Below are 13,839 nucleotides of genomic sequence, written 5' to 3'. Positions count from 1 at the left end.
AGAGTGATGCCTTGATTTACATAATGGAGAAAGAAAGAAAAGAAGGAAAAGGGGAAAAAGGTACAGAGAGGAATCAGAGTGCCTTTGTTAACTAAGTACACATAGGGTATTCCCATAGGAACCATGTCTCTGAAAAATAGCCGTGTATGTTGCCGGCACATACATGGATGCCAAGATCAAGGCCCAGGAATCATCACTTAACCAAATAGAGCCCATTGGGAGGACGGCTAAAGCAAGACTTAAGTACCTTTAAGTACAACCAATATAAACAGCATGAATGCACCGTAAAATGAATTATTTTACCATAATAATAATAACAATGATAACCAAAGATGTACTGAGTTAAGACGGGATTTTTTTCATATACAACAGCTTCAATAACTTTGGAAAGCACAGTCCTTTTAGGAGATACCAGAATGTTTTGCATTTGTTATTTTTATTTTCAATACATGTGTATGATACTTGAAATACAGTCTTTAAAAACCAATGCAAGTAAAGAAGAGAGGTAACTGCAAAAGAGGAGCGACCCCTGTCAGGGTTAATGACAAAGATGTTACACAGCAACCTTTCCAATTTACAAGTCATAAAATTATAATTTCCGTACATTGAAAGACAACAATGCCCTACGAGGTTTGATCATAAATAAATAACAAGCTCTGTATTAACAAACATCTTCACACACCATAGTACAATAAGGAATGCACTGTAGACTTGCTCATATATACTCTACTAGGCAAACCCTTTAGAGGTGTGCTCCAGCTGCCATCTTGACTTTAGCTAGGTACGGACGTGAGAACAACTAATGGACTGTTAGATGTAAAGGGCTTTAGTAGTGAGAGTTCCAATCTTATAATGATGGATGGGCCATTTTCTAACCTCTTGAGACGAGAGTGCTCCACGTTGCTTCAAAGAGGGGCAATCTTTTAGTTATGTGTTTTTCCATGATTCTCCTTAGCCAATATTTAACATGTACAGGATAGCTTACTTTTTTATTTTATTTAATTCCTGGCACATTACCTCAGTGAGGATTCCTCTTACAGAATGCGATGAAGTTTTCTATTACAGGAAACGAACGTACTGACACTGCAGCCTGAGGAATGTAATTACAGTGCACGGTAGCTAAACGGATTGAAGCAGCTGAAATCGGGTTTGCCTTTAAAGTTAACTGAAGCTTTGTATCTTATTAGGAAACTCCTGGAGTGCCTTGGGTAAGACTGTACTGCAGTGCATCACTAAAACACCAATAAAAATACCGAATAGGATTAAAACTGGCCAACTTTAATGGAATGCTGAAAGTCAACCAAAATATTACTTTATTGCTAAAATACAGTAGGTTTTGCCATAGTGTTTCTCTTACTGTGCTACGATTAAGAATGTGCAATTGTTCGTTTTAGTCCCTTATCTAGTGATACAAAAAAAAAGGTTTTGAGAAAAGAATGAATAGTACTATGAAAGCTAGCCTCACAATACAAACCTCTACATACATTTCTTAATATAGTGTAGACTTAACTTAAGAGGTCTTTAAAAGCCCCCTAGCCAAAATAACAAGGGTGACATTTTTTTTAGGAGAATCATTTAATTCAAATACACAATCTTATTATTTTTTTTTTTTAAAGATTTTAAGTCATAGTCCTCAAAGATTCTTGGAGAAATTGGTAAATGAAGTTGGGTAAGCAGCTTTCAAATTAGGACAGTACACATGTTTGACCATATAAAAGGATGCCTTAACTTCTCAGGGACAGAAGCTATGGCTAAGGCCTCACAATTCCAGTTGTAAGATATAAATAAAATGCAGCTGCAGACCACATATGAAGCTACAAAAAAATTCTGTCTCCAAGATCCGCACAGCTGCTGAACTCACTACACAAATGAAACATCAAAAAGTAAAAATTATCCATTCCCAGAATTAATAAAATCTGTTCACTTTATATTAAAACATCTCTATCATGATTATTGAATGTTAAGTTGATCCCAAAAGGAGGCGTTTTCCCTTTATTTTGTTGCAAGGGTTTTCACCTCCCTTAGATTCGTGTGCAAACTGAACATTAGAACAGGAGTAACTATTTGAGTAGATTCTGCAACATTGCTGTGGCATGAGTCGGCCTGGCTTGCTTGTTTTCAATTGCATTACGAAGGTACTGGATCCCTCCACAGCGCTCCCAGATCTCCTCAAACTGCCTGGGCAAAATTTCTGCTCCCCTTTTTCGAGTCAGACCCGTCTCTTCAAGACTTAACTCGCACATCTCCATATCGTCTTTTCCTGAAAGCAAAAAAAGGTTGTGGTCTTAGTTATCACTCATTCTTCACTATCACGTATACTATGTAAAACCGCTCTTAGCAATATATAACTCATCAAATGCTGATACTACCATAGTGATCAGTATAGAATAAAGAAATCAATTTAGTATTAAAAGTTCTACAACTTTTGTTACCTGTGGCAAGCGATGCAGTTTTTTTTTGAATGATGATTGGAAAATCTGCTGCTGTAGTAAATCTTAACTGAATAGCAACTAAATATTTCGAAAATGCAAAGAATATGATTTGTCCAATGTTGATCTCCGATTCCGCACCCTTTATCTAGACAATTATCAACAGGGCCAGAAAACTGTTTATGAACGAGCTGACAACCTGACATCTAAGGTTCACCCTGGACCATGCTCTCTATAAACAAACCATGCAGTCACAATCAGAAATATTCTTAGAGGATGGAACATTGCTCACGTTAGCAAATAGAAGATCTTATCGGTGATGAATGTCATTTTGCACGTCATCATTGTCTCTAATATTATATTCATAAGAAGCAGCCAATTCCTATGTTTTATAATCCTAGTAGGCAGACACTGATTATACTATATTAATATGGTATTTTTATATGGCAACTTTAGCTGGAATGCCTCAAGTTTCTACCCCTATCCTTCAAGCCCATCTTGAACTCTCTCCTGGGATATCATAAGGTCCTCAACCTCTACTGCTAGAACTAATCTAATCCCATTATCCTACAACTATAAAAGCCTATAGACCTACACACAAATAACCTACACACTTGCATGCTAGCAGCAGATCAATTGATGTCCTATAACAACTGGAGATTAAATGTTTCGAAAACAGAAATCCTCAAATAGCAACATTAGTCTACTTTTCAACCCAGTGCTCATTGGCACCTGGAATTTGGACCTCCCCTAGCCACTTCAAGCAAGGTATGGAACCTGGCAGTGATCATGGCCTGGAACATCCGACGTAAACAAGGGACACAAATACTCCTTATACAACCTAAGGATTCTCAGATACGTCTTAATTTGCTGGTGTTTTCTCATGGCACCCAGCTTATTATTGCTCTATTACGCTCTTATCTAGATTATATCAGTGAGTTATGGAACTGAATATATATATTGGGACTCAAGGTTTCCTCCAAGTAAGACTTTTGTAGATTCAAAACTCTAGTCCCAGTCTACTGCTGATACAACTCAGAAATAGAGATCATATTGGTTTAACCCTAGAGAAACGTTGTTGGCTTCACATGCACAAATGTAGAAACGTCAAGGTTGTTTGCAATTCAAATCAGGCAATTCAGAGAGTAGAACCAACATTTCTGCATAACATCTCTCACACACACACACACACTAAACCCGCTAGAACTTCAAAAGAACAGACTAGGGCGCTCCCGCTCAATTGAATAAAATTCACCTCTGCCCCATTGGCGAACAATCAAATGACATCCACAAATACACCATCGCCCAGAAAATCAATCACATGCTCTAGTGAAGGCATGTATTATTAACAGATGCTACCACAATAATCTGATGTTCTTCTGCACTACTAGACATGCCTATGCACATAGCTAAATCTACAACTAGAAGACAGAAGCAGTCCTCTGCACTTCACACACAATAGTCAATGCTTCCAATCTAGTGGCGAATAAACCTACCCTTTACCAAACATGCATATAAGACAGGCTTGCCCGAACTTGACCAAGAACTGCACAGTACTTAGTGGAATCTTCAGTGATAGTAACGCTAATTACAAATATTAAATTAAAAACAATCTGTATTATAAAATACAAAGGAATAGTCTGGGTAGTTCCAAGCTCAACATGAAAATTATAATATGCATGCATATGATAAAAGAATGTGAAGATTTAAGAGCAACTGATCCAACGCCATACGTATCAATTGTCTATTATTAGCAGAAAGCTTTTTAGATCAATAACAAATCTAAACTAATAGTCTTTCCAAAAAACGCAAGCTGGCATCTAACGTATTTCTAAGTCAAAAGGCTTAGTTGCTGTTAATCATGTCCAAAGTGTTACTCTTTTCTTGAAACTCCTATTTCTGGCTGCTACTCCAAACTATAGTCTATCCATACATAACTTAAGTTGCATTAAAAAATCTTGACCTAGGTTATTTCCGTTGCCTATATGAAATACTGACTTTTGTTTATACCTCTTGGAATAGGTAAGGATTTAGTTTTTTGGCCTGGGTCTTTTTTCCACTCATTAACATTACTTCCCAAGTTGGAGTAAGGTAATTTATCAAACAGAACTTTAATGACACTCGTTCCAAGTAAAATTTGGTTGTTCTAGGGTACTTCGCTTTTTCTCCCTCCATGGTAACATTTCTTCTCAATGCCTACCTCAAGTCTTCATGTTAAAATGAACAATTGTACACCCTGAAGATTACAAATGTGTCATTTTTAAATTAAATTTATTGATAACCTTTTCTGATGATCTAATGTTGATACTTCTTTGTGATATAATCACAATAACTCCAAGAAGTCAAACCCTACATTGGTATAGCTAGAATAAATTACGCGTTATGTCACTTCATGGAGTAGAAATCTGAAATTGCTTTAACAAGTAAAAAGAGATTTTGGCTTCACCAATAAACACTTCAACTAATAAGCAATCATAAACGATACTCTAGCAGACAAATGTATTTTGAAGTAAAATGAATGTTTCCATCACACTTGTCTTCAAATTATCAACATTGGAAAAATCATCTGCAGTTATAAGATTATAGAGTCGGATAAAAGCATATAGCGATAGTACACATTATGGCAATGAGATAAAGAGAGAAGAAATTGAAAAGGAATCAGACTTTACTTTATAACACTTAAGATGGACAGACTAAGTTCATGCTTTTAGAGCCACTAGTGGAACAAAATCTCTTTTTTTTCTTTCTTTTACTTACCTTTATTGATAGCGGCCACTTTGTAGAAACCCAAGCATTGTATTGCCAACAAATACTGCCACTAGCAAAATCCATTAGGGACTTGTACATAAATGATTTTGACTGTCTTAAATTACATAACCTTTGGAGGAACTGGATCTTGGAAATCAATAAATGTATTTTAAAGATCATTCCCATTAAGTTGGCAAACAGTAATTTATTCTATATACAGGGTCAAATTACTTTATGCTATGATGTACTCTGCTATTATTCTACTATGCAACATCTTTGGAAAAATAATAAAGGTTTTATTTGATCCAATAGAAAGGAATGTATTAAAGTCCCACCTTAAAACTAAACACTTTGAAAAGTGTGGGAATCATTGAATGTATGTTTCTTGCATAATAACAGAGAAAGTGACGTTCCAAAGGGTCCTAATAATGATTAGACATAGGCCCAGATTTATAGTTTGGTGAATGTAGTGCTCATCCACCAAACTTTAAATCGGGCTATAACACCTGAAAATATGTTTTTGTCAATCTTTCGTTTCAAGGTATTGCTATATTAAATTATTGTGATATGGAAGGGTTTGCCTCGTCTATCGCTCCCTATTTTCCTATTTAGTCCATATAATCTCCCCCTTTTTGTTTTCATTTTTGTCTTACCAGAAATTCTTGTAATATTTGTGAGTATTTTCTTCATAATTAGATTTGACTTTACTTATAAATGTTAGACCTGTAAACTTTAGGGTGGTCTTCCCCCAAACATTTTGCCTTCTCCCTCTTATTTTTCTGAATTTACTTTTGTTGGTCTTAGGCCTCTGTGCACTTTACCACTGCTAACCAGTGCTAAAGTGCTTGAGCTCAGTCCTTAAATTTAGGTAAAATTGGTATATTTAATTTACTTATAAGTCCCTACAAAAGTGGTATACCATATACCCAGCACCTGTAAATTAAATGTTACTAATGGGGCAGCACAAAAATAGACAGTGGTACACCGCAGTGATTCATATATACATTCTTTCCAGAAAGAAACAATGAATTTCCATCTGAAATATGACTTAGTCATTCATAAATTTATTTATCTGCCTAAAACTGTGATCCATATACATTAAAACATGTTTTTTTTTAAATCTCAGGTGAAGTGAATAAACAGCAAACACACGTTCAATAACATAAGTGAAACATATATACAGGATGCAAACCCTGCATTAGCTGGAACATTCAGCACCTTCCAATTGTCCGTAAGAAACAAATAAACTGATTGTCCATTTGATCCCCCTTGCTTCCTTATTTCTTGAAATACACGAGTGGTTGTAAAATAAGTGCGACCATAATCCACTTGGAGGTAGTTCTAAAGTCAAGAACGTCCTGGGGCTTTAACCGCTTGAAATTTGTTATGACTGATAAAAATATTATAATAATGTACACCTTGTTGTATCAGAAGTCAAATCTTTTGAAAAAAAGACTACAGAACATAGAGACCAACAGATATTGTCAGCAAAAACTCCCTTGTCACATACAAGGATCATGTAGATAGAAGAGTGATGTGTTTTTAGAAGATTCCATTATTTTTGCCTAGAATTTTAATGTTTTCGAATTTGAGTGAATAAGCTGTTCTTCCAGCGTGCATGGCATGCTCAGGTTGATCGAATAAGAGCCTAGATAGGTGTCAGCTATATCTTTGCCAGTTGAAAAGATCCTGCTTCACTATAAGATGGCTGCGGCCTTTACACAGTGACACCCTCCCAGTATGCTATGCACATGACATGTGTTGCTCCACTTCCATATTGAAACCGCGGTAGAGTCATCAAGGTGCAGATGCTGTTGCGCAAGAGGTTCCTTGTGAATTTGCTTCTATCCAGTTCTAATTGAAAAACCAGGATTCATTCCATTTCTGTTAATATTCTATTTCTATTTTAGGGCACTTTATAGTGTCACAGTTCTGAAGTGGTGTATAGTTTTAGTCGATATTTTCTTCCTAGGTAGAAGCTCGCAAAAGTGATGTCGAACAGGAGGAGTATTAATTATTTAGTAAGCCTCATGCAGCCACCCTGTAAGTACAATAGAGTGTTTGGATTCATACCCCTGAGTATACTCCCACAACGCATGGTGATAATGCAGCACATTGGACACAGAGTGGTCACTAATTGATGGCACTCATATACTAGGTGTTCCAATTTGTTTAAAGAGGTCAAAGGGCTCATCAGCACAGTGGAATACACGGGCATGATACCACTGTCATGGAAATGGAAATGGTAATGCATGGGGTTTGTCAAATCCTGGACATATCTGTTTGACCAAATGTCTCATTGTTTCACATGTGCTTTGTTATGTGGAAAATGTAGCCTCAGTGGCATATTAGCTTGATTTCTGGGGTCTTTACATGTGGCATGAGATTTTTTGCAGGCAATAGATTTGATGGCCTCTCAGATACGCTAGACTCATTTGTTCATCAAATTTGGTCTCTGGTAAAACAAGGTGTTGATTAGGCTAGTGTATATCTGTTTATATATGTATATGTATATAGTGTAATGGTCCTGTGAAATATGATCTCCAGAGTGCTTTAATTTTTATTTTTAGGCTTGGCTCCTCTTGTTTTCCCAGTCCTGAGGAGGCCTTTAATGAAGAAAGGGGGAAACATGTTGAGTCACTAGTAGGGGGAGCCAAACAAGATACATTATTATTGTTAGAACTGGGGGTCTCTAGTTGGCAGGGGTAGGTACCACTGTCCAAATAGGGACCCTTGCTTCTAGTCAGGGTAAGGAGGAAACCCTCTGAGATAACTCCTGCTCACCCCCTTGGCAGCTTGGCACGAGCAGTCAAGGCTTATCAAAGGGAATGTGTAAAGTATTTGTACCAACACTCACAGTAACACAGTGAAACACCACAAACTGACTCCACAACAGTTTAGAAAGATAAAGGTATTTAATCTAAACTACACAAGACCAAAATGACACAAATCCAACATACACAGCTCAAGAATATGGTTCCAAAAGAGTTCTTAAAGTTGCGATAAAGTAATCCACAGTTGCGTGAAAAGTTCACAATTGTGTCACGTTTAGTCAACAGTACCTTTAAATGCGACAAAGTTCCAAGACAGAAACTGGTGCTGTGGAACACAAGCAATGCGTCACTGGAGAGGCAATGCGACAGCCCCACTGGATGTAGCGGGCGTTGTGCGGTGACTGTATGGGGAGGGATGCGATACCTTGTATGGATTCCAGTGCGGAGGTTCCGTAGTGAAAAGCTTGCAAAGGCACGTTGCGATGATCTTTGGGGCTGCGACGATCTCCAGGGAGACGATGCACGGACCAGCGGTGATCTTCCTCTTGCAGCTCCTCGATGCGATGTCTCTGCGACGACACTCGCAGCGGCGTGATGCGGTCTGCAAGCAAGCGGTGCGACGATCTCACCCAGCGATGACAGGCTCTGCGACAACACTCACAGCGATGGTAATCTTCCCGCACCGGTCTGGTGCATCCCGCAAACGAAGGATGCAATGACTCTGGCTGCAGCAACAGGTGCTGCGACGATCTCGGCCTTTGTTGCGGCGGGAATTTACTCGCACTGACGGGGATGAGCTCCGCAAGTGAGTGATGCGACAAAACTTGCAGAAAGTCTTTAAAAGCTTGGGTTCCAGCTTCCCAACACAGGTACAACTTCCAGAGGCACCACAACTGGCCCAAGCACTCTAGGTAGGACAGAACTCTCTCAGCAAAGTTCAGGAAAGCTGGGGGTGAAGTCCTTTTGTTCCTGGGACTTCTTAACAGGGAGCCAGCTCTCCTCAGGCCGTTGGAGATTCCTTCAAGCAAGGGGACACAGCTCCAAAAGCAAAGTCCTTCCCCTCTCCTTGGCAGCAAAGCAACAGCAGGTCAGTCCAGCAGAGCAACAGCAGGACAGTCTTCCTTCTTCAGTTTCAGCTTTCTCCTTGGCAGAGGCTCCTTCTTGATTCCAGGATGATCTAGTTTTCTGTAGTCAGGGGTCCTGTACTTATACCCCTAAAAGTCTTTGATCCCTTTGTGCAGGAGGGCTCTGAGCCCGGTCTGAACCAGTTCTGGGTGTTCCTTGAGCACTTTGTTTTCCTGGCCTCTCCTTTCCTTTCAGGGAGAGGGGCAGGGTCGTCAGTCGCCCAGCAGGAGGTGGAGCCAGCGTTGTGGCAGGCAGGCACAGCCCTATTCAGGCCCAGGTGCTATCCCCTCCCACCACTCAAGATGCAGATGCAGTCATTCAGCCTAGGGCTGACTCAGCCAGCCTCCTGGGGGCTCCCAGCCTCTGTCACTTTCAAACCAGACAGTCAATTCACCAACAGGCCAAGGCACACAGAAAAGGTCAGACAAGAGAACAGCAACTTTCTAAAAGTGTGGTTCTCAAACACAGGATTTACAAATAACCTTTCCTAAAAGATGTGTTATTAAATCCTGAGTTCAGGGATACCAGACTTTTATGTCCCATCTTGCTCCTATGGGAAGATATGCTGGTAGCAACTGTAGCCATCATTCCCCGTGATAGCCTATGGGGCAAGATAGCCTTACAATAGTGAAAAACGAAAATGGCTGTAGTTCCCTACCAGAGCATGTCACCTGCACAAGTACATGCTCTACCTTTCACATACACTGCACCCTGCCCAAGGGGCTACTTGGGCCTTCCATAGGGGTGACCAATGTGTACAGAAAGGGAAGGGTTAGGCCTGGTCAGTGGAGACAGTGGCTAGGAGGACATGTCAGTACACAGACTGCACACAGGCACTGCGGTGGCAGGCCTGAGACACCAATTTAGGGCTACTCATGTGGGTGTCACAATCAGTGCTGCAGGCCCACTAGTAGCATTTGTTATCACCAGCCCTGGCACACTCAGTGCACTTTACTAGGGATTGCTTGGTGACACAAATATGCCAATCATGGATAACCAATCACAATAACAATTTACACAGGGAGCACTTGCACTTGGACACCGAACACCAGTGGCAAAGTGCCCAAAGCATCTAAACCAGCAAAAACGAAATCCAGCACAGCATCAAAAATACAGGAGGTAGAGGCAAAAATATAGGGAGAAACCACACCAAAGATGCCAGGTCTAACAATTATATAATTGTTTCAGTTATAATCAGAAATTTAAATCGGTGAAAGCCCCAGGAGGTTCTTTACTATAGTTTTACTTTCAGGTGGATTGTGGTTGCACTTACTTCACAACCACCCGCCCACTGAGAAATAAGGAAGCAATAAGGAACAAATGGACAATCAGTTTATCTATTCCTTACGGGCAATTGGAAGGTGTTGAATTTTCCCACTAATGCGGTTTTTGTCTACTGTACGCATAATTCACTTATTTAATTGAAATCTGTTTGTTCTTTACTCACTTAATCACTTCATCAGGGATAAAAAAAAATATGTTGTAAGTACATGGATGTAAAGTGTTTTTTTGTCTGAAAAAATTTATTTATGAATGACTGGGTCATATTTCCAAATGGAAATTCATTGTTTTATTGTGAGAAGAATGTATAGAAGAATCTAGCCCTATGATATACCACTACCTACTCTTGAAATTTCTGCCTGGGTTACGTGGGGATATATAGGCAAAACCCCTTCTTCACATAAAGTGGGCCTGCAGCACTTATTTTGCCACCCACTTAAGTAGCTGCCTAAAATGTCTCAGGTCTGCCATTGCTTACTGTATGCAGTTTTAAACTGCTGATTCGACTTAACAATATGACCCCCTTGCCAAGACTAAAGCTCCCTTTTTAATACATGTAAGTCACCCTTAAGGTAGACATTAGACATCAAAAAGTTGGGCATGTATGTACCTGTACATTTTACATATCCTAGTTGTGAAAAAAACACAAATTTGTCTTTCTCTACTGTAAGGCCTACCTCTTTCAAAGAATAACATTATGTTACCATATTACATTTAAAAATGTGCTAATTTTTGAGTGGGAATAGGTAGGAAAGTCATGTTTGGTATCTGAGGAATTCTAAAAATAAATGATGGACAGAATTCTGAACAAAGCAATTCAATTCACTTCCAGTCACAAAGATCTGGATTTAATCCATAGTTTTTTTGCTCACCACACTACCCTAGTATGGACCCAGCCATATGCAAATAAGTCTTGACCCAGCACCTCAAGAGATCAGTGCAGCCCGAACTGCCAAGCCAGGACCTCTCTCGACCAGAACAAGCATCCTGTGACTGATTTCAGAATATTACCCCTCATCAGCCATGCCAGCTTGAATCCAGTGGCACAGTGAGCAAAGGAGCCACTTCTGGGCATGCCCTTCCAACTTGGGGCGACATAAGCAAAAATAACAAATGATGGATGAAATGCTGAACAATGCAAACATTCACCACAGTCACAACGATCTGTGTGTAATTCTTTTTTATTTCCTCTCAACACCACCCAGGTTTCGACCGAGCCATATGAAAATCGGCCTGGACACTGCTCCTCATGAGAACAGTCCAGCTCAGACTGCCAGGCTGGGTCCTCCCTGCACCGAAACAAGCATCCTGGGATTGGTTTTTGGCTATAACCCCTCATCAGGCAGGGTAACTTGAATCCAGTGGTGCAGTGAGCATGGTACCCATACCTGGGCATACACTTCCCAGTTAGGGCAACAAAAGCGAAAAAGAACAAATGATGGACGGAATGCTGAACAATGCAAACATTCACAGCAATCAAAAAGAGCTGGGCTTAATCCATCGTTTTTTTCCTTACTACGCGGCCCCAGTTTGGACCCAGCCATATGCAGATCAGTCTTGATCCTGGTACTCATGCAAACAGTCTAACACAAGCTGCCAAGCCAGGTCTTTCCTGGACCAGAAACAAGCATTCTGTGACTGGTTTCAGGGTATCACCCCATATCAGTCAGGTTAGCCAGAATCCAGTGGCGCAGTGAGCACAGGACCCATGTCTGGGCATACTTTCCCACTTAGGGCAACAAAAGAAAAAAAAGAAAAAATTATGGATGGAATGCTTAACAATGCAAACATTCACCCCAGTCACAAAAATCTGGGTTTAATTCTTTGTTTTTTTGCTCTCCACGCCGCCCCAGTGTCGACCCAGCCATATGCAAACCAGCCTTGACCCTGATCCTCATGGGAACAGTCCAGAGACTGCACTGCCAAGCCAGGTCCTCCTCGGGCCAGAATCAAGCATCCTGGGACCAGTTTCGGGGTATCACCGCTTCATCAGCCAGGCTCCCTTCAACCCAGTGGTGCAGTGAGCATGGAATGCATGTTTGGGCATACCCTTCCCACTGAGGGTGACAAAAGCAAACGAACAAATGAAGCACAGAATGCTGAACATTTCAAACATTCACCCCCGGTCACACAGATCTGTGTTTAATCTATCTTCTTTTTTTGCTCACCACACCTCCCTAGTTTAGACACAGCTATATGGAAATCCGTCTTGACCCAGCTCCTCATGAGAACAGTCCTGCCCAAACTGCCAAGCCAGGACCTACCTGGACCAGAAACAAGAATCATGGGACTGGTTTCACGGTATCACCCCTCCTCCGCTAAGCTATCTTGAAACCAGTGGTGCAGTAACCACAGGAAAGTTGGCATTTTCTTGCCCCAACCATTTGGTGCCTTTAGCCTGTTCCTGAGTAACATGAGAAGGTGTGCGTGGCAGTTTGACTTTGTATATTCCTCCCAGACAGTCACACAATAGAGGGATTAAGTTTGCTTGGATGGGCCATCTCAGGCAGGATGGGGGGCAGAGCTGGACACAGACCCACTTATACATCAATAGGCTAAGACCTGTTCTCACACAATGAACTTCAGTATAGCTCATTGTGACTGTAGCCAGGCTGGAGCCAGGGAAGGGATGCAGGGAATTCCAGATACTTCTGAGAGGGAAGCCTCCAGAAGTTATGCCCACTTCAAAGAAAACACCCGGGATAAAAAGGGGACTCTTAAACCCCAGATAACCAAAAATCTAAAACTTGGGACTTAAAGCATTTTTGGCAAAAAAATGCTCTGAAAACCGAGAGGAGCCTGGGATTTACCTGCTCGATCTGCCCAAGGTGCATTATCAGTCCAGTCGCCCTAACTTTGTGGCAGCTTCTGCTACGTTCTTTTGCACAGCACCAAATCCTGTTCAGCCGTTCCTCACAGAAAGAGTATCCAGCCTCGAGGAGACCTCATTGGCTGCAGTCTATAGCTTCGTCCCACTGGAGATTTTCGACTTCCAAAAAAGAAATCAAGTCCAGACGCAGAAATCTTCACCATGACCTCGTCCAGTGACTCCCCAATAACGACACCACCGGCTGCCTTTCTTTTCCCCACTGAACTTAACCTTCTCAGACAATTTCTTTATAGAATTTCTTCTAAGTCCCAAGGGAAGCTGAGACCGGGCACAACTCACTTTTTGCATCTGAATCACGCACATGAGCTGTCTCACAAGGCTCCATCCTTTATAATCTTTGAAAGTAACTCTCAGAATGCTACTGGCCAATCTGGGAATTAACATCCTTCGATATGCTTCTGAGATCTAGTTATATCAAAGGATCACATCAGACCATGATGTCACCTGGATGAACACCTGCTTCACAACCCTGGAAGCCTGGATGTCCAAGACCTATGTCAAGCTGAATCCCACCAAGACAGAGTTCATCCTCATTGTGACTGCCAGCAAAAACACTGTGCTTATTGATGGATGGATGAGAATAACTCAGAAG

General features: G+C 40.8%; 1 protein-coding gene across 8 annotated transcripts in view; it reads right to left on the bottom strand.

Moving 5' to 3' along the window:
* Positions 1-417: 417 nt before the first annotated feature.
* Positions 418-13,839, bottom strand: part of MYO6 (myosin VI) — a 909,629-nt gene continuing 896,207 nt past the window's right edge. For all 8 annotated transcript variants that reach the window (XM_078648084.1, XM_078648085.1, XM_078648086.1 and 5 more), the window contains one exon: positions 418-2,260. In XM_078648084.1, coding sequence (XP_078504210.1) covers positions 2,061-2,260 — 200 coding nt within the window. In that variant the 3' untranslated portion in view covers positions 418-2,060. The remainder of the gene's footprint in view (positions 2,261-13,839) is intronic.

This window comes from Lissotriton helveticus, chromosome 6 (assembly GCF_964261635.1).
Source record: "Lissotriton helveticus chromosome 6, aLisHel1.1, whole genome shotgun sequence".
In the NCBI taxonomy this organism is placed as follows: domain Eukaryota; kingdom Metazoa; phylum Chordata; class Amphibia; order Caudata; family Salamandridae; genus Lissotriton; species Lissotriton helveticus.
Note: the sequence above shows the minus strand (reverse complement) of the source record. Positions and strands in the feature narration are given on the sequence as shown.